We start from the raw sequence: 20,843 nt of genomic DNA on the forward strand, positions 1-20,843 counted from the left end.
TACTCAATCAGTGTTTTCGGGTCTTGAGCGAGCAATCCCCATATGCAAGTCAAAATCTAAACTGAGCCCTAAAACGAGACACTTCACAGTGCTCCATCGTGCACCCAAAGCAGGGATCCCACCAAAAAGGGCCCACAGCTCAAAGCTATACACACACACACACACAGCCCTAATTCATCTGGGCCACCTAAGAAGCACACAGACACCACAGGCAAACATACAATATACTGAACAACTGATAGCCCTTTAAACCCAGCCGAGGGGCGGATCACCAGCGCTCCGCTCCGCCCCACAGGCAGCTGCTGCGCAGGCGCGGTACGGCCCCGCGCCGCGACAAGATGGCGGCGTCCGCGTTGTGCTGGGCGCTGAGGGCCGCTCGCCAGGTCAGCTTCACTCCTGTGAGATGTCCCTGCAGAGGAGGCCGGGAGCGGGCTGGAGCTGCAGCAGAATCCATCAGGAGCCGTCGGCAGCCTATTTTCTGTTAGCTGTGTTGTTGTTTTTAACTAGGTTCTCCCGAGCCAAACGCGGAGCTACTACGTGGACTGGAGGATGCTGCGCGACGTTAAGAGGAGGAAGCTGGCCTACGAGTACGCGGACGAGCGGCTGCGGATCAACGCCATCCGCAAGAACACCATCCTGCCCAAGGAGCTGCAGGTACGACACACAGCTGCTCCCATACCCGCACTGCCTTCAGTCTCCCCTTGTCCTCGGAGCTGTCACTTGCATAGCTTGGGAAAGCTGTTTTCCTTCCTCATATTGTCTGCTTACTGCTACAGCTGCCTAAATAAACTGAAAGATTGTGACTCGATCCTGCCAAAGCCAGTTGTTTAATTATAAGTTGTTCATTTTAACATAGAATCCTAGAGCAGCTTGTTATCCCCGCTCTCACATTACAGCCCCGTTATGCTGTCACAGTCAGGCTGTGTACAAACTTGGTCCCCCTCCTGCTTATACCCCCCACCCCAACTACTGGAAGGCCACATGGAGGTCACCCCTTGGACCTTCTCCCAAGCTAGATAAGCCCAGCTCCTTCAGCATTTCTCCTTAGGAGAGGTGCTCCCAGCCCTCTAATCATCCCTCCTGTGCTGGGGGCAGACCAGGATGCAGTACTGCAGGTGAGGGCCAAGTCCTTTCTGCACAGGGCTTATCTCAAAGATTTCTTCCCCCAGTCTGTACGCAGCACCTTGCACTTGGCCGAGTTGATCCTCATTAGGTTCACATGGACACATTTCTCAAGCATGTCCCAAACTTTGGATGACATCCCTTCATTCTGTTGCATCAACTGCATAACACCATCCTTAATCTTGTCTTCTTTTGAAGATATAAATCCCCTTAGAAGGTAGCCTGACACTACTGCTTTTCAATGCTCTTGCAACATAAAGGGAATTTCTGTAGTCCAGCATCACCTTTTTTACTTCCAACCATGTCTTCCTACCCCAGGAAGCTGCTACTTGGTGCTTTCTGCCAGCTTTTTGCTCTCTTGTACATAGACAGAACTTGGAGCTTCTCATTGGAATAGAGACACCTTCCTTCTCCTCTGCCTGTAGCTCCTTATGAAGTACGTGCTATAGTACCCATTTTATTGGCAACAAAGCATAACCTGTGAAGGCAGATAAGAAAACAGCTCATCTTAAAGGACTAACCACCCCGTATCTACTGACTTGAGGTTGTACAGCGCATCAGAAGGTTAAATTTTAGGCCTTGATGTAAGTCAGTTTACATTCACTGTTAGAGTATCCAGAAGGAAAGGCAGGAAGAAGTTTGCCATTCAATATTCAAGCAGACTCATGATGTAATAGTAGCTTGTGGCAATACCTGTTTTTTACAGCTGGACTTGGAGGTAAAGACCCCCTCAATAATCCTGGGGAACGTGGTTAAGCTCTAAGCTGTGGTCTTCTGTTTTAGGAAGTGGCTGATAGAGAGATTGCTGCCTTGCCCCGGGACAGCTGCCATGTGAGGATCCGAAATAGGTGCGTCCTGACATCCCGCCCTCGGGGGGTGAAGCGGCGTTGGAGGCTTAGCAGGATTGTGTTCCGCCACTTTGCTGACCACGCTCAGATGTCTGGGATACAGAGGGCCATGTGGTAGTTCACTGCATGGATACACGTTCAGGCAGAAAACACAAAGACGGGCTTAGTTTGCAAGTTCAATTTAAACAGACTCCTGTAAGTCCAGCGTCAAAGGGATGCGGGAAGGATGAAAACCACACCGGCTCATTTACTGGATTGTGATTGGTAGCAGCTAAGGGACAAGCAGCAGCATAACTGCACTAAGCCAGTCTGTATAAGAGGCAGTTTTATTTTGAGAGGGGAAACAAATCACATTGTTGCAGAACGGAGCTGAGGTCTGTGATGTGGAGAACATTGAAAATAAAGACATATAGCAAAGGCTCATTTCAGCTTTTTTTTCTTTCGCCACTCTATGGTTGAGTTCACCATGGTAATTTAGGTAAAAGCATCAATGAAACTTCACAACAGGGCAAAGAATTATTCTGCCAGAAACAGAATGAGCATGAATTTAAAACAGAATTTCAAGTTCAGATAATCTTGCTATGCAAACTTAATACAAACATATTAACAAGCGACGAACAACAGGTAGAGAAACTATTGAAAATAGCACATTAATGTTATTCTCCTACCTATAGTGCAGAGCTTGTTCCAGTGCTTTAAAAACAAAGTAGCAATTAAGTCCTAGTCCGGACCATAACAGGGTAGTAATGGCTTGCTTATTTTGGCAGGTAACATTAAGTAAACCTGTCCCTGGGAGAAACACAAGGAGGAAGCATGAAAGAAACAACAGTAACCCCAACAAGCCTGCTGCTAAGTTCATGTTTGCCATGTACTCTTCTTCAAAGCAGGGCAATAAAGGGGAAATGGCCACTCTGCCCTCCCTAGTTATAGGTGGCAGTGGCTGCAATACATAGGCCAAGTAAAGCTGTACTGTCCTCAGGTGGAAGACACACAGGCAGCAAACAGCAGTCCATCACCCCAGATTTTGTGAAATTTTGGTGTGTAACTTAACGTGCTACTTACTCTGTTACCTTAAAACCTTTCAAAGTTGATAGGAGGTTATGGAGCTTCTTTCTTTTCCTTATACTCTGCTAGAGCCAGGGTCAACTCACTAGCATCAGCAGCTCACTATTCTGTGACTGATGCCACCTGAAGACACCCCAAGGAGCTCGCACTTAGCACAGAAGTTAAAGAGCAGCTTTCAAAAGCCACGAGCAGTTAAACAGGTTGTACTTACATTTTAATACCACAGTATAAACACGTGCCACTTCTGCTCAACTAGCAAGTGCACAAGTCTTGAGATAGTGGTTCTACATTTTTCCTTTTGTCACATCGTACTATATACGTACCCTGCAGTGACATTAGTCCCAGTAACCAGGTGGGTGCTGATGTCACTTGCAACAGAGAGACCCTGACCCATCCTAGTTTAGGATTCCTTTTTTCTTCTACATTCCCTTCTCAGTTTCACAACAGCCTCCACTTATCTGCGGTGCTTTTTCAGGGAGGGTAAGGATTTACCTACGCTCCACTCCTCAGGAAATGGTGAATCACTTGACTGAAGGAAATGCTTTATAAGCTATTTTATTTAAATATTTTCTCCAACCTGAAATGGAAAAATGAGTGTCTTTGCTTGGAAGAAGATTGTGTAAACAATGATCTTTGCAGCACAGCGAGTTCTCACATGGAAGATCTGTATTAAGGCAGCCCTTAGAATACTTTCAAATATCCATTGGTATGTCCCCTTTGGATTGCTTTTCTCTGCTTTCAACCCAGGCCTTGTTGATGGTGCGCTTCATTTCATCATCTCCTTCTGCATACATCTTTTTTAAAAGGTTCATAAGCCCTTCGCTCGGATCTGAGGTGTCATAGGCAGCCTTCCTGCAAGACAGACACATATGAGAACATCAGTCCTAGTAGCATTTTGTTTTGGCAAAGTCTTTACACCATGGAAACCCTTCATCACACCTTTGTCACCACGTCTTCAGGTGCATTTAGACTGAGTGCAAAAGCTGGCCAGTTAAAGATAACAGGAAGCAACCTGCAGTAAACATGACCCTTGAGCATCACCCACAATTAATTTTAAAAGCAGGGCTTGAATGTAACAGACCCAGAAAGTGCCAATATTTGTCTGTAAAAAGGGAGTTTAAAAAAAACAACACAAAAACCAAAAGAAGAATGACAACATTGAGCCTTTTGAGTGGTCATATTCATGACCCAAAAGGCATTTTCTGCTTCCAAGCTTTCAGATGATATCCAGAGATTAGCTGCCTCATTAGAACACCTTGCATTTCAACACAGTCTTCTCATCTTACAAAGCCAGCAGCAGTAAAGACAAATAATACTTCATGTGGGAAGCATCTGGGTATGACAGGACCCACGCTACTAGACTTTATACTATGCTATCTCTGGCTAAACTGCCTCTGTATCCCATTTCTCTCAAATCCCATAGGTATTATAGCTGCAGGCTACCTGAAAAACATATAGATCAAAATAAATCAGCAGAGGGAGCAAGTTCCCCAAGTATGGGGCTAAACACCAGCCTCAAAAACCTGAGAGCACTGGTAAGCTGGGAGGAATATTTATGAAGTGACTCATTTGTCTTACTATAAATCCTCAAGCCTTTGAATAAGGCAGCGTTAGCCCTGTCAGGCTGGGCAACAGATGGTACCTCTCTGCACAACCAACAGATTTAATCAAATGACTACGTTCCTACAGCAACTGATCAGTAGGCAAGTCCCCTTCTCCTAGTCTTTAATGCTGCTGTTTGAGAGGGGAAGGCAGTTTTGCTCTGGTTAGCTAGGACTGATCAGTTCAAGCAAGTCATCCTATAGAGAAAAAAAAAAGCAAAGCAAAACAAAACGAATAGTTGTTGTCAGGCATAAGTGTCTCAAAAGTGAGTGCTTCCACACTTAAAAGTAGGCATGCAAATCCTCTTCTGGATGAGAACGTGTATACTGTAAAACAGCATGGAAGTATTATATAATATACACACAGAGAAATGCCTTTTGTCCCCATGTGTTGACCACCTTTTCACATCCAGTGCCCCAGCTGCCTGCAGTATTGGTCCCAAGAATTTGAAGCAGACTGATCTAAATTAGTCTGAAAATGTTGTCCAATGACCAGGTAAGCAAAAAACCTGTTTTACCAAAAGGATGCTGGGAGTTTTGTGTGGGCATTTCAAATAGATGTGGAAAAAATATTAGTTTGATCAGAACAGCTGCAGGAATAATATATGAGTTTCTATAGAATATAGCCTAAAAACAGAGTCAACCTCACCACTGCAGTTCTTGCAAGAAACACAGCCATCAAGATATAACTGACTCATTAATTGGTTAATTATCTCCAGCACTCTCACTGAAGGTCTCATTGATCTTATTTCCATTGATGTGACATTCATAATAAGCAATAAAAGATGCATCAAAAGATGTCCTCAAAGAGCATTTCCTCCACTGTCAGTCCCACTGGTACCACAAGAACCTGAGCCTAACGATTCACAAATACCTTGGGGGCTTGTGCCCCAGAACAGCAGTTCTCTTCATCTGTCTGTCAGCGCATTACAGCTCTTCTCTTGCCTGTCCTAAAGCAATTTCGGAAAGGAGATAGAGACACTTACTCTTTCTCCTTGCTTTCTTTTTCCACTTGAGTGAGACAGTCCCATTTCTCCTCCCGCTTCTTCTTACACATCACAAGGACCGTGTCTGTCTTTATCTGGATGGAGAACAGTAAGATACGAATTAAGAATTCTAATACAGGATGCTAGTCACAACCACAATGAATAACATGAACTTTAACCTCTTTCTATAGCCACCGACTCCCAAAACATTTCTTTGCTATTGATTTTTAGGTAACATACAGAAATTCTAATGCGTATTCAGCTTCAGAGCTCCAAGTATTAATGTCACTGTGGTGGGATTAAATGCCATGACTGATAGAACACTAGTATAGCACTACAGTACTAACTACTCTATGATACAGCAGAACATACAGTGCTGTAGCAGCACCATTCAGTTATTTTAGGATACTAAAAGCATTCAGGACTGCCTGGTAAGTGGCGTTACCAAGTTTTGGAAGAAGCTCTTTCAACTCATTTCTCCAAGGGCAAGAAACTGGTTTAAGGGCATTGCTTCATCTCACTGTATGTTTGCAAGTTATAAGCAAAGCCTGTTTAATTGCAACCCTGACCTAAATTCCTCAAAACTGCTTCGTGCCATGGCACACAAAATTCTAATAGAGCATTAGCTTCGCTCAGTGGCATAACCACTGTTCTTTTTCACTGTGAATTGGAGCACCATTCTTTTCTTCCCCCCCCTTTTCTGATACACATTCTAGTTTCAGGACAATTTCAGACTGAACCATCGCTTGGTTCAATGGTGTTAGAAGTAGCAAAGTAAGAACAGTATTTCAGTTGCAGTCACCAGCAATGAAGAGTTGCTCCTGTTCAACCTATCCCTACCAAAGGCAGAGCAAGTTTCGACATTGTTTTGGGCATCGTGCCTGTTTTAGCTACCCAAGGCTTCAGTGTGCTGACAAGCCTCCTGTCCTTAGAGCTGCAAAGGCTCTCAGTAAAAACAGAAGAAAGCAAATTAATGCCTAGTGGAATTTTCTGCTTAATTATTGCTGAAATCCAAATTGAAAGGCTATTCTGAAAAGGCATACAATACCCAGCTATGATCTTTAAAAGAAAAAGAAAAAAGCCTACAGGCTCTAGAGAATGATTCCACAATTACAACTAGAGATTCTCATGAATGATGTTCAGGCAATGACCATGGTACTACCCATAACACGTGGGGTTTCCACTGACCTTTCTGGAGCTGCCTTCCACAGAGATGGGCTTCAGGAGGTTGTTGAAGGTCATGGTGTAGTTCTTCCCATTCAGATTTTTCACTAGCAGGTCAAACGATCTGGAAGCAGAAGGTGGGGAGAGGGTAAGCATACATAAATACTCCAACCACCGCAAGACTATTCCACCCTGCCACTGAAAACTGTCCTAGAGCCCCTCAGCAGGTGTATTACTTGGGAGAGTATGTCAGCTGGCTTGAGTCTCCTCCTACCCAGGGCTTTCAAATCTTCAGTTGGATTTAATACTGACATGTTAAACAAACAAAACCTATCTACATTTCACAACAAATCAAGATGTCCCAGGGGTTCTTTCTATCGCACTGACCTCCTACAACCAAGGCAATTTTCTTTAATCAACATTTCAGTTATATCACCATTAAAAACAGGGCTAGCACTAAGTAGGGGGACAGGAGAAGACCTAGTTGATCCAGAGCAGTACTCAACACTACACAGACCTGCTTTTCAAACAGTATTTGAACAGTTCCTCACCCATGATGGCACAGTGCAACAAGATGAACTCACCTCTCTGTGAAATTCACCTGCACATTCTCAGCTGGAAGCTTCTGGACTCCATTTAAAGAGACATAAATCTTAATAAACTTATCTGACTGATCCCAACCTGCAAGAGAATAAGAGATTAAGATCTAGCTTTCCTCCATAAACTTAATGCGTTCTGTTCTATGATTGCATGGTTCCAATACTCCCACAAAATCCCCGGTAATGACCACAACCTTATTGAAACAACCTTCAGAGAGATAAGGGAAATGTACGTGCCACTCTGGAATCATTTGAGCGCAAACAAAGGTCCTCACACATTCCTACACCTCTAAACCTGGAGAAACGCCATGCATCAGCTCAGTTAAAATGACAGAACTCCATCAGCACAGGAGTTGGAGATGTCTGGTTTTGCTGCAGTTTCCTTGGCCCGCTTTCTCCCAACACACCAGACAAGTATCTTGAGCAATTCCTTCTCCTTTCACCTACATGGCAAGCAGAGAAGTCAAAGCTCACTCTTTCAATTCTTGTTGAATGCTATAAAATGGAAAAAATACTAGTACAGCAGGAGCCATTAATACCTTCTACCAGTATGGGCCAGCACTCACACCAACAGAACTAATACATGGCTGGGGCTGCACAGTATGCCCACAGAACCTTTGTAAGCGGCATCTCCAGTACAAAATGAACATTCAAGACAGTTTCTTATAGCACTGTGTGGAGACTGTAGGTGACTAACACTATTCAGGCTTCTCTTCAGGGGGCAGCCTGAGCTCTAAGGGCCTTCCGAGAAGCAAACCTACCGTAATTGTTGATTTTCACAGTGTACCCTCCCAGGGACGATTTTTCTTCCTCTATCACATCTTTTGGCTTTGCCAGAGGCTGATTCTTGATTTCTAGCTCTAGCTTGTGCTTTTCCATCATCAGAACGTCACGAAGCCGCTTCCTCGTGGCTTTCACAAGCAGCTCTTTAACCTCCTCCAAATCCTTCTGCAGCTGTTTAACAACGACAGATCGCGCACGTAAATCACACACAGCCCTTCTCTACTCAAGGTTCGCCGCCTTCCACCTTCCCCGGGTATTTCGTATTTACACACCACCCTCACTCAGCACGCCGCTAAGCACGAGGCGACCAACACCTTCACTTCCCGACCACACGCTTAAGCTCCGATCAAGCAGGACACAACGGAAAGCCGTATCTATTTTATAACCGAGCTTCTCCGCCTTCCGAAGCCCACAGAGGCCTCACGCAGCGCTCCGGCCCAGAACTTCCCGCAGCGTTCTTCCCGCCGGACCCCAGTCAGAGCGGGGGGAGGAAGGAACCCGCTCACCTCCTCTCGCGCAGCAGCCATATCGCACGGCGCTGAGCTGCACCTCCCAGCAGCAGCGACAACTCCACAGCCCCTCTGGAACCTTCCGACCTCCCGCCCCGCCTCCGCGCAGCACAACTGACGTACGCCGCCTCCTCCTCCTTAAGGCGCGCACTGCCTCCTTCGCCACTTCCGGCTCGCTCAGCGGAAGGGGAGGGCCAAACCACGGCGCTGCCATGGCGACGGGCGGCTTGATTGGCAGGCGGCTGTTACCTCAATGGGTTTCCCCAGCCTCGTGAGCTGCGCGCACGTGCAGTGTGGTATTTTCACCTCATTTTGGAGTAGTTACGATTCCAAACAGCACCGTAACGACCGACCTCAGCGCGCACACTGTGCTGTCTGGGGGCCTGGCTTTCTCCCGTCCCTCCTCTGAAGTGTGTATCTGTTCCTCAGGCCAAGCATCAGCCTGCAGCTTTTAGGCCGGTGGTCAGCCGGGATGCACTTCTGCGGCACGGTCTGTTAATGGGCTGAGCCCGGTTTCTTCATCTGAAATTGCTTCCTTATGATCTGCTGAGCGGCTACTCAGAGGAGGAATAAAAACAATTTCCTTAACTACTCATTAGAGTTTCCATAACTACTAATTCGAGTTTCTCCTCTGCCCGTTGTGGTGTTTTATTAGGACGTGTTCATAGCTGTAGAATTGCGGTTGGTTTTGCTTTGCCACCTAATTTCTGCATACAGGGGAAAAGACTGAAACCCATCAGCACACTTGAAATGTGCTTGGTTTCTAGCAACTTTTAACTCATCCGCTATGAAAACAAGTCCCACAGCTCTTCTGTTCCTAGCAGCTCAAAGGATGGGGACAAGTCCTTTGAGAGGATATGAGTTCTCTGTGGAGCACGAGCGTTCCCTCCTTCCTCAGGCACTGATACAAACATGACAAGCAACTTTGGGACAGTGATATGTTAGTGAATCAGTACAAAACGTTACATCCAGTAAATCAACCAGCGATAAGTTTTTAATCTTCAGCTTTTCCTACCTCTGTTCCTTTTTAACTCCCTGTGAAGAGCTGTGTGCTTATCTAGTTATGCATGGGAGCACTGGCTGTTCATCTCAGGTAATAAATCCTATAACAACTACAGGAAAAACTGGTTTTATAAAGCATTTGAATAGCTGTGGTTGCTTACTGCCACAGCTCTCCTGCCCTGATCTTGCTCAGCCGTGCTTCTCTGCTGCTAGTCAGATTTCTGTTTCCTGATGGCTCTTCCTGCTCCCCGCTTCTCTTCCTTCAGGGCTGCTGCCTGTTGTGTACTTCAGGGAAGCATGAAGTCCTTAACAGCCACTCCTGCTTCCCTACTGCTGTATATGAACAGCCTTTAGGATAGATATATTTACCAGTCTGTTTTCTGAGCAGGTACATAATAACACCAGTTTGGACTGAACTGTGTAACAGGCACATTTTGGACAGCTGTCTGCTGAGCAACTGCGTCCTGGTGCAACAGTGCTGCTTCAAAATGAGCAACTGGAGTGAACCACATCAGAAAACCCAACATGGCTCTTTATTCCTGCAAGCCTTTTCTTAAGTGGCTTATCAAAATAAGCACCTTATTCTCATTTTGTTTGCATTTCCATTTATTTTACAAGGCATCGTTCACACAATGATAACAAGGTACTGATCCAAACAATTCTGTAACAATTAGAAAAGTAAACATTTGTTGTGACCATGTACATTAAATTGCACTTTGAATAACAAGCGTTACACTTATCATTTCTGTATCATACTTTACATAATACATGGATTTGTTACACAAGAACTGGCAGTATGGAACTGTTCTCAAAAGTCTCCCAGCACTGTGATGCTCTTTCTTCCTAACTCTCAAGCAAATATGAACAAGGGGCACACCAAGATAACAAGTGCAGCTGAAAAAACAGCATAATCTCATTGGTAATCAGCACTTTGAGGGTGCTCTCTACTTTCAATGTGCTGATGTGAACGGCAGACAGAGGGCTCTGGATCAGAATTATACTTGATTAGATCCTTTTCTGCATTGCTAACCATGTGTGAACATGCCAGAGAATCCTCATGGTACAGCTTTAGAAGGTGCTACTGGTACCAGTGTGTCCTTAGGAATCATTGGAAGGAGGGTCGTGGTATCTGGAGAAAAAGCTGAGAACATACGCTTTTGTTTGCATTGATAATAGCATCCATGTATTATATAAAATACAAAAATAAGAGAAACTGGAAGGAAATCAGCACAGCCCAGGATTCTGGTGGTATCAAATCACAAATGAAACCTACGATACTCGATCCTTTTGCTGTATTTATCTCCTTGGGATTCAGTTTCCTATATATTATTCTATGTATAAGATATAGTTCTCCAAAGATACATATATATTCCTTTACAGGTTAAATAAAAGCAAGTCCCACTGAATAAGAAAATAAGAGGAAGTAATGTTCTAATTCTCTACCCTTTTTTTTTTTTTTTTTTTAATTATTATTTTTTTTTATTTTCAGGTAAAAATAGCATGAAATACATTCAGTAGCAAAGCAGTTGGAATCCAGGAGAAGTGGAGAGCCCTGTATTCCTGGAGGATTAACCTGTACGTCTTAAGTCATGATCCTGAAACAAACTGTGTAGACTTCTGAGTTGAGAAAGATAGGATCTTGATCAATGCTGATAATTAGTCGTCCAGTTCCAAATTCTTTGTATCTCCCTAAATCCACCTATGGTTTAGCCCAGTTTTAAAAGCTGCAGTGATGTATATACATAATCCATTTTGGAAGGTCCAAAAATCAGTGCTTCATTGTGTCTCCCCTTAGTACTGTTACTTGGAAGGAGGTAACGGGACAGCTCTCGGTAGGATGGTATGTTAACAGATGGAAATAAATAGATCTTAGTTCAATCCTTTGCATTTGAAAGAACAACGTGAGGCCTGGTGCTGTGCGTACCCACAGTGCTGGGTATACGTAGCATTGCATATCTCGTGCAGCCAGCTGTTTGAGCAACAGCCCTTTCTGCAGGGTTTAGCTGTAACAGTGGCATGCAGGTCAACCAGAATGACATATAGCAAGGTTTTCTCTATAGCAGCTGGAAGAAAACCAGCATTGTAAGAAAAGAGTTTCTGGTTTCAATGCCAAAGGTATTTAGGCTTACTAGATCATGTAGAAGTACGCCAGTTATCCCTGAGTCTAACAGTAAATCAACATAAGAGGTATAATTCTCCCACACATACAAGCAGTTCCATGGATTTCACTGCAACTACTTAAAACAAAGATGGGAACGGTTCTGTTTCCTTTGAAGAAAGCATCACTTTCTCATGCTTTTTTTAATGTTTTAATGCCAGTAACTTAGATTTTCATTTAACTCCAAGTGCCCTGTTCAGTCAGTGAGTGATACTGTGACACTGAAGTCAATGGGATATTTCAGGCTTTGTCAAAGGGCCGAATTATTTCTGTTCTTGATGTTTGAGCTCCCTCTCCTGTTGTAAATTGCTGCCTTTATTCTGTGTTGTTTTTCACACAGTGGCATGGATGTAAAAGTCTATTTCAGGGGGGGAAAAAAAGACTCAACAAAAAAAGTTCTTTAAGATGTCTAACAAAAAGAAATCACTCATCTGACTTGTAACTTAGCTGTAGCAACTTACAGAACGTACTAATTAATGGGACATGTTTGTCAGCTGTCAGTACTGATTACATGGCTGACCACCTTTCCCAATGCAGGCTTCACCAAGCATTAAAGCCTATGGGCTCCAGGGATTTTGCAGTTTCCTGGATTAAAGCAACCCATCATGTTTTTGTTGTTGTTTTTAAGTCTCTCAAGGTAAATGTAGGATTTTCAGTGTTGAGCCACAAAGATGAGACTAGTTCACAGATGTACCATCTAAGTACCCAGCAAAACATTATAGTCAAAGTAAATGCTTCTTTTTAAGGTGGAAAAAAGAAAAGCAGCTTTGTTCGTTTTTCCATAACAGGCATCTCAGGAGCAAATTTAATCCAACAAGATAAAACAGCTGTATTAAAAACATCCTCTGGAGGCTTGTCCCTAATGAAAGTAAGGGCTTCATTTCAGAGGTGTGCGTTCTCAATAGAATTCAAACCTCACATTTAGTGAGCTGCACTGAAAGTCATTTGATTTTTTTTCCAATGGACACATAGTTTGATATTGAATCAGGAAAAAAAAACCCAATTAATCACTCCAGTCTTATGAGCTTTGTTCCGGTGCCACATGAAATAAGTTTGATATTTCCTGCTGAAAATCTCAAGGTTGAGCCAGCTACCCCTGACAGACCAGTTGCCCTGGAATATGAGCGTGTCTGTAATCAACTGCTAAAAGGACTAATTAAAAGCCAGATTTTCTTTATCCTCACAAGAAAGTATCTTACACGTACAGTCTGCAGGCCGAGTTTTAGCTTTCCTGGTTTAATCCTGCAGTTTTGCTACTTCCTTTGTTTCTGAATCTAACTATGCTTATTCATCAAGGTAATGCCACAGAGCTATTTTTTCTTTCAGCACATTTGAGAAAACAGTTTTCACGTATAAATGTTACTCTTCCAAATGCCACTGCTGCAAACACTGATGGGGATGTACAGATGGAATGTGAAAGTCATTTACTGCCTTTACATCATTACCAAAAGGGGACAGTTCAGCCATTCACTGCCTTCCGAAGCTTCTATTGAGAGGTACGAGGTAAGCCAGTTTCTACCTGGCAGCGCTATGAAATCATCCTGGCTAGCAGGTAGCAAACATGATTTTTGTCACCGAAACTCAACTTCCAGAGTCAGAGAGCTGAAGTCTGAGGAAGATGATGTTCTGTCAAACCTAATTCCATGATACACAGAAGCTTACGTAAATCCCTTTCGATAAACTGTGAGAGCACCACTCCCATCTCCCCCTCATCCACTCACTCTTATTGGACCCACCGACACGATTTTATGGAGTGATTTATCAAAGGACCAAAAGGCAAATAGGAAAATATTCACACACACATGAGTTTATAAAGTTCATCTGCAGTAAGTGCCATATGAAGGACAGGGACGTGGCTGTACAACCGGGAGTTGGGGGTAAGGTCTCTGAGCAGCAGTGAGATGTTATGTAAGCATGGCTGCTCAGGGAATTACAGTCTTCACCGTTTTCTTTTCTTTATTATGATGGCATTTTTTCCAATCAAGGCTTTAATTCAGATTTAAGGTACTCATTTTAAGATATATTTAAGAAATCTGGACACTTGTCAAACCATCAGCGTCACTCATCAGCACAGCGCTCTCAAACGTAACAAGTAAATGCTCACCAGGTATTTCTCAAGTGTCAATTCCAATTTTTTATGCCATTGATACCAAGAGTGAAATGGTACTGATAAGCGAATGGATGATGCTAGGTTAAGATAGTCCACACAATGGAAACATCTATGTAAATATTAGCAAGAAAGTGTATTTTTCTCCTAAGAGATCCCTTCTCCTAAGAGATCCCTGCAAAAGAGATCCCTTCTGCTTTTTACCTCGTTATTCTCCCCCACAACATTAAGGTTTCCAGATGATCACTTGCATGTGTTTGTAAAAATACTGATGTTCTTTAACTCCTAACTCTTAGAAGAGAGGATTTTGTTGCAGGATCTCAGTGTCAGGACAATGATTATATTTTGATCTCTGCTTCAAACAGGTGACTATCCTTCTGAATCATTCCTTTGGCACAGATAAACATTAAATTCACACTACTCTGTTCGAAGTAATTCACAATTTTGCTTGACAACGAAGCACAGGATGAGTATCATTAAATTTTATTATACAAAACTGACAAGATATGGCATTCCTTCAAACTAAAAAAGAAACAACAGCCAACCAAGTCCAAACAAAACCGCTATACCTGGAACAGCGTTGTAAACGGAACAATCACTACACAACCTTTTGTTCGGCGGCAATATTTACCTGCAAGACCATTTGATAGACATGAGAGGTATAATTAAAAAAATAGTCCATCAGTTCAAGCAATAGTTCAATCTTCCATCAAATAAGTCTTTCTATAAACACTTCACGTTCAGTCAAAACAAACGCTTTTGAGTTTTCTTACCTTAGACATATAAAACAACCAGACAGGTTTGGGAATCATCAGAGAAGTCTGTCCTCCCACGGGAAAAGTCTTAAGTTCCGTATTTCACTTGAAAATGTTTGTTTTTATGAAGTAAGTGCAATCAACATAGAGGTTTTTTTTTAACCCAAATATTTATAGCGAGCAGATCCTGCTTCTGTGATGTTTTATTCATCGCTGCAGCAAAAAGCCTTTTGGGGTTTGTATTTGATACCTCATTTCTGTGCCCAATTCAAAATCTGCATATAGACCCAGGGAAAGGTTTCTGTTCATTCTATTCACAAAAGCTCTGCTTTATTGCACAGGGTTTAACAAAGGTCACAACTACGCAAGGTCTTTCCTCTGCTTAACAATCACATTTCCAACAGTTTTCCCTTTCTCCCAGTGGAAGGAATGACTTCTTGGAGTTCTTAGTATAAACATGAAATAAAAAAGGGGAACCAGGTAACTTTGCTAAGTTCCAGTTCAGCTGTAAATAACCTTTAAATAACCTTTAAACCACAGCGCTACTCAGTGCTACGATGAACTGCACAACTTGCATTTCCGAAGAAGAAACAACCCAAACAACGATGAAATTCTTGGGGGAAGCTCATGAACAACTGTGCCACGAGCGCACAAGGCTACCTTCTGCCTAAGCTTTACAGAAAGTGCTTCTCTGCAGGACGCAGTCACTGCAATCAACTTCTGAGATGGTCCCAGGGCAGAAGTTATCCTAGACACTCGCACACACAATAGTACTTGTTGTTACACTGTGCTTTCTGGGAAGAGATGATGCTGCAGTACTTTACATTTGACATTTTCTCTCCTCCCCTTCCAGAAGAAAAAAAAAACCAAACCTCCTATGCAAGATAAAAAATAATTCTGAATCATTAGTCATGTATTAAAGAGCTAGTTTTGAATTATTTATTCATTTTAACATCTAGTCATATAAAATAAAGTGTAAAAGTATGAAGGTATCAGAACGTGGCTTTCAGCAAGGCAGTTTGGGAAGTAGGAATTCAACGTAAAACAATATATTTTTACCCTCTTTGAGAAGGGTCACATCAGAACGAATGAAAAAACACTGAAGAATTTCACTCCAAGCCTGCACTCCTGCCTTTTGTCCTTTACCCGAGAGGAGAGACCACTGGAAGACTCCCCCAGGGTTTCAGTTGTGTTGTTCTTTGTGCTCTTGTGTTAGGTCTGGCTGGAACTATGTGCTGCCCTCCTTGGGTGGCAGGGACGGCTGAGGCTGCTGCAGTGGCTGTGTGCCTGTGGCAGTTTTGATAGAGTTCAGGGTTTTGCTAAACCAAGAGTTTTTGGCAGCTTGGATTTCATTCATAAGGGCTCCCCTCTGGTGCTCCAGCTCCTAAGGAAGCAGAATAGTCAATTAAATCAAACCAAAACATATCTTCAAACTCAGTCCCTGCAATCTAACTTTCCTTGCAGCCTCCCAGGCACTGGGGAGAAAGGACAGATTAAAGCTACTGAAACAGCATATGATGTTTAGGTATACAAATGAGAATCCTTTTTTCCATCATTTAAGGACAGACAATCAGAGGATTCTGGAAGTTCACACGCATACAGCAGTGCAGATATGTGCCATTTTCTTGAACCCAAGGACTGCAGGGCAGTCTTCCTGAACCCACATACCTGAATTTTGCACTTGGCTTCCACAAGCTGCAGTTTGGTCTGTGCAAGTTCCAGCTCCATCTCCCTCAGCTGCTTCTTCAGTGCATCCTTCTCATCATCTATTTCTAAGCCTTTATTATCCAGGCTTAGAGCAGGCAGCTTCAGTGTCCCCTCCTTACTGAAAATCTCACTGCAGTGTTTGCAAGCCATCACTTTACCCTGGAATAGCCAGAAAGCTACTTTCACACTTCACATTAAAGGAATTTTGTGAGTTCATGAACAACATCCTGGGTATATGAAACAGTATTAAAAAGACCTTAAAAACTACATGGCATTCTCTGTTTAAGCACAAAGTCTTTACTCCTCAGTGAGCATTACTCAAACCTTCTTGCTACCAAAATTTTGCCATATTTTGCAAGAAATTAAGACAGCTTCTCTGTATTTCCACAAGTAAGCAGACAGCCTGTGTTGGCTGCAAGGCCCAATACTGGCCCCCACTGAATGTTTAGAATCGTAGGGGATGGCCTTTCTTACTAACATCTGACACACAGTTGTTAGGTTTCCATGCTACCTGGTGAGGTGAAGCAGATGCTCATGGCTGAAGTTGCAGCACAGCTGCTCTGGGTTTGCAAACTAACACAGAATACTGAATTATTTCAGCAATTTATAGGAACATCAATAGTAGTATAGGAGTCTGCCTACTCAGCAGTGACAAAGCAGAGGGATGGAATTCTTCCCTAATCAGGAAATACTTAGCACTAGTGTAGGTACTAGTAATGGCATTTAGAGGATAGAAAGGAACTGCTAATGAAATTCTGGGGATGGCCCAAGCTGTGCCCTAACAGTAATTCTGATCCCCTCCACTATGCACACCCAAATAGCAGCATGAAAAACACAAGGGGGCCATCAGTGCTGCTGGGTGGATGTCGTTGCTGCAATAAGCTTCAGTTCACATTTTATACTGTTTCACTCGCATTTAGCAGCACTTGCATTAAAATCATTCCATATGGAGAAGCATCAGACTCACCTTTACAACTTCCAGTTCATCTTTACTGGCTGTCTGTTGTTTTTCCAGCCTGGTACTCAGCTGGGAACAAATCTGGAGCGGAGAGAAGGCACGTTCTTAGGTGAAATGGACTTTACTAGAATATAACCTGTGCTTTTTAGCAGTGCCTCACTCCACTACATGTGTTCCCCCTGAACAAATGCACTGCTGCTGATAACTAAGACTTAAAAACAGCAGTATTCGATACAGAACCTGAACATGGGGATGAGAATATTTTCTAAGTTAATTGGTTTATGATGCTTACACTGCTTTGCATCACACAGCAAAAACAAACACAAATCACTCTACAGTCCTGGAAATAGCTTAAAGACAGATTGTTTTGGATTCCCTAAGTCAGCAGACTATTAGACAAAAAGACGTATCAAAGACTATCAAGCTTTCTGAAAGCCTAAAGTGTAATGTTTTTTTTTTTTAAAGCTTTTTTCATGTTTATATAAAGGATGAGACTTTTAACTCTGACACTTCAGCTCTCAGAAGGGGTTGAAAAAAACATTTTACAAATAAATATGAGGAAGAGTCTATAGATCATTACCTGTTTATAGTCTGCAATAATAGCTGTGGTTTTCTTAATCTCAGATTCTGCCTTCTCCAATTGCTTCCTGAAGACTTCCTTCAGCTAGGAATTGAAGGAGAGAAGTTACACAGAGCACTGAAAGAAGTTCTTGAAAGGCATCATCAAATTGTTCTCTCAATTGTTCTCTGTCTGGGTTGACAACATCTCTGCATCCTTTTCTTACCCATTTCCAGCTCTTTTGAACAGGGAAAAGTCTGATTAAATTATTACCTTGACACCTATAACCAGGAAGTCTATACTGTCATACGGTGTATCACTGTTTAGAGAGTTTTCTCTGTCAAACAGCATAGCACGGTTCAGAGAAAATAAAAGACAACCAAGTGGGTGACGAGAGGTGCAGGCAGACAGGTTGGCTGGTTGGAACTGGAACAGGGAGAAGAATCTCTCAGCACTATCGCTCACCTCTGTAAATACCTATTTAGTCATCAGTGCTGCATCAAAATACAGCCAACTCCTTCCCCCACTGTTATGAAGTACTAAACATAAAGAGCCCTTCTGGTAGGAAAAAGGCCTCCATTGCTTTGTATGTAGTAAACACAGAAGTTGGCAGCCTCCATTTTAGGTAGAAAGGGAAAAATAATCAGTTTGATTGTTAAAATTACTGTTGTCAAGTGGCAATAAAACAGAGCACGGTACTGCTTTCAAAGCATACACATATATGTTGGTATTCAGCATGTAAGTTACATAGGACTAAAACTGCCCATTTTACAAATGAGGATGAGGTCTGGTCAGCAGCGTTACCTCAACCCTCAACTCTGTTCTGCTGCTGGTTCTAGCTTCAGAAAGGAATGCCCATAGCTTTATTTCAGTGAAGCTGAGGCCTCTTACGAGGCAATAATTCTTCCAGCAACCTTTGTTAGATAATTAAAAACCATCTGGTTGTGTCTCCTTAGTGGTGATTGCTCACCACCAGTGAAAATTCTTAGTATACTGGGGAGATAGATATGGAAGATTGGACATTCAGGAAACCAAACACATACATTTAGCCTGGCCCTTTGAATTCTCAGTTAACGCTGCATTGTGAAGACAAAAGTCCCTTTCTGATTAACCTTTTGCTTGTATTCAGCTAAATGGGAAAGGCTGGAGAATGCCTCACCTGAGCAGTTTCCTCTTCCTGCTTCCGTTTCTCTTCCTCAGTCTCCACTAGTTTCTGTTTGGTCAGGAGAAGCTCTTTGTTCAGGACATCTGCTTTGTCTTCAGCCTAGAATGAGAAGCACTGGTGTAAACCACGTTACCTGTGCCACTGCAAGTGCACTGATGTATATATCTCACAGGTGCTATAGATTCAGGATCTAGAGTTGCCTTTTCCTGACCTCGGATGCTTCACCCAATCTAGTTTGTAAATGAAACTCCTGATTCAAGTAGCTGCTAAGATGTTTCTTTGTGCTTCAAAAACTGCAAAATGACCCTTTTTGCCAGACGTTATCCATTCCCAGGTCACACACCCTAATACAAACCTAATACAAATGATATATAAACAGCTTTCGGTTCGCAGCAACATTAATCCAAGTGAGGGCAGCGTGGTTCAGCTGCTGCCTAACTTTGCACGCTGCAGAAAAAGCTGGGGGCTGTTATGTACCTTATCATGTGCCAGAGCTCAGGCAAGTATTAGAGACAAACTGAACCACTAGATGAATAAGTTTGTTTATTAGTGCAAGTTAGTACTTCCTGGAGAAACTTGATACAGTGCGCATACTGTAATAGTAAAGAGCTTGTCTCTGACTTGCACTTTGTTTTCCTACACTGCCAGTGGTATCAGCTTATCTACTGCCACAGTGTGAACTATTAGGGAGGGTGCTGGTGATGGCTGTGGGTAGGAGACGTTGGCTGAAGTGATGGATTGAGGACTCCTGCATTGCTTACTGTGTGTATGTGGCTATGTGGGAGAGAGTGAAGGAACAAACAAGTGATAAGGCTGACATCTTAGAACAAACCAACTTAGAATGACAAAGGTGTTTTTAATAGAAGTCCTGCTAAAGACACATTTTGAAGGAATAATTTAAAGTCTTTCCTCCTTTGATGTGGTTATTCCTGGTTCTCCAAGAACCTGCAGTGCTGCACAGTGTCACCTCTCCCTGCAAGTGAGGAACAAAGCTTTTCTTTCCGTGCTGCTGACCTGAGGTGAGGTGTGGAAAAGCTTCATGGAGCCCCCTTCATCTACAGGAAGACTGCTAAAATGGAGGAGAGCAAAGAACGGGACAGGCAAAGGTACATGCTTAGCCTAACTAAGAAGAAATACAACTTGCATTACTATGATCAATTATGCTTGCAATTCTGACGTTAGACAGAGATAGTCAAAAAACTACTGAAAATCAAATTGAAAGTCTCTTGCAGGAAAAGACTTTAAATTACAAGAGGCACTACAGCTTTCACTCAGCAAGGTGCCAATCAAGAGGGGTTCTACAGCAAAAAAATAAATCCATGTAAGGTAGCAGACATTCTGCCAGGTAACTTCCCTTTAAAGCAGTCTTTCAAGGAATATATGGCACCATTCTCAAGTACGCGTTCGTTCTTTGGTACACCTGCATTCAGGTGGAGATACAGCTCTCTGACTGTGATAAGGTTGTCAAGAAAACGTGGGTACAGATTATAATGCTTTTAATTCTGTATTGATGCTTTTACTATCAGGGCTCCTAAAACCGGCATCGCTAAGCCGGAGCTTGGACCCATCTCCATGACAGTCTCCATTACCTGGTCCAGGTCATTCCGTAAGGCAATTTTGCTTGTTACAAGCTCATGGGCAAGGTCATCGTTCTCCTGCTCCAGCCTCATGCTAGCTTCTTGAAGCCTGCGGTTTTCCCTCTGCAGAAAGAAAGGAACAACCAGAAGGGGATGTTAATTCCTATCAATATTAATG

The 20,843-nt window shown here is 42.9% G+C and overlaps 3 protein-coding genes across 8 annotated transcripts in view; 1 reads left to right on the top strand and 2 right to left on the bottom strand.

The window, feature by feature from the left end:
• The first annotated feature begins 261 nt into the window (after positions 1 to 261).
• On the top strand, positions 262 to 2,393 carry MRPS14 (mitochondrial ribosomal protein S14). The gene is made up of 3 exons (XM_072343264.1): positions 262 to 383; positions 508 to 654; positions 1,906 to 2,393. Exons 1-3 carry the CDS (start codon positions 339 to 341, stop codon positions 2,086 to 2,088), a joined length of 375 nt encoding a protein of 124 aa, XP_072199365.1. The 5' UTR covers positions 262 to 338; the 3' UTR covers positions 2,089 to 2,393.
• CACYBP (calcyclin binding protein) lies at positions 2,281 to 8,832 on the bottom strand. The gene is made up of 6 exons (XM_072343263.1): positions 8,675 to 8,832; positions 8,147 to 8,339; positions 7,371 to 7,467; positions 6,811 to 6,910; positions 5,623 to 5,717; positions 2,281 to 3,887 (listed from the first exon to the last, which is right to left on the bottom strand). Exons 1-6 carry the CDS (start codon positions 8,693 to 8,695, stop codon positions 3,728 to 3,730), a joined length of 666 nt encoding a protein of 221 aa, XP_072199364.1. The 5' UTR covers positions 8,696 to 8,832; the 3' UTR covers positions 2,281 to 3,727.
• Positions 8,833 to 14,411: 5,579 nt separating this feature from the next.
• Positions 14,412 to 20,843, bottom strand: part of RABGAP1L (RAB GTPase activating protein 1 like) — a 178,231-nt gene continuing 171,799 nt past the window's right edge. For all 6 annotated transcript variants that reach the window (XM_072343550.1, XM_072343551.1, XM_072343552.1 and 3 more), the window contains 6 exons: positions 20,678 to 20,788; positions 19,083 to 19,187; positions 17,945 to 18,028; positions 17,374 to 17,445; positions 16,368 to 16,565; positions 14,412 to 16,083 (listed from right to left, as the gene is read on the bottom strand). In XM_072343550.1, the coding sequence (XP_072199651.1) occupies positions 15,928 to 16,083; positions 16,368 to 16,565; positions 17,374 to 17,445; positions 17,945 to 18,028; positions 19,083 to 19,187; positions 20,678 to 20,788 (726 nt within the window). In that variant the 3' untranslated portion in view covers positions 14,412 to 15,927. The remainder of the gene's footprint in view (positions 16,084 to 16,367; positions 16,566 to 17,373; positions 17,446 to 17,944; positions 18,029 to 19,082; positions 19,188 to 20,677; positions 20,789 to 20,843) is intronic.

This window comes from Excalfactoria chinensis, chromosome 8 (genome assembly GCF_039878825.1).
Source record: "Excalfactoria chinensis isolate bCotChi1 chromosome 8, bCotChi1.hap2, whole genome shotgun sequence".
Classification (NCBI taxonomy): Eukaryota; Metazoa; Chordata; class Aves; order Galliformes; family Phasianidae; genus Excalfactoria; species Excalfactoria chinensis.

What these genes read in the sequence shown, in the direction of transcription:
- MRPS14 (XM_072343264.1), top strand. Translation starts at nt 339, where the DNA reads ATGGCGGCGTCCGCGTTGTGCTGGGCGCTGAGGGCCGCTCGCCAG. An exon ending in CGCTGAGGGCCGCTCGCCAG is followed by an intron (nt 384 to 507) that starts GTCAGCTTCACT and finishes GTTTTTAACTAG; the next exon opens with GTTCTCCCGAGCCAAACGCG. An exon ending in TCCTGCCCAAGGAGCTGCAG is followed by an intron (nt 655 to 1,905) that starts GTACGACACACA and finishes CTTCTGTTTTAG; the next exon opens with GAAGTGGCTGATAGAGAGAT.
- CACYBP (XM_072343263.1), bottom strand. Translation starts at nt 8,695, where the DNA reads ATGGCTGCTGCGCGAGAGGAG. An exon ending in TGGCTGCTGCGCGAGAGGAG is followed by an intron (nt 8,340 to 8,674) that starts GTGAGCGGGTTC and finishes GTTGTTAAACAG; the next exon opens with CTGCAGAAGGATTTGGAGGA. An exon ending in AAAGAAAGCAAGGAGAAAGA is followed by an intron (nt 3,888 to 5,622) that starts GTAAGTGTCTCT and finishes TCTGTCTTGCAG; the next exon opens with GAAGGCTGCCTATGACACCT.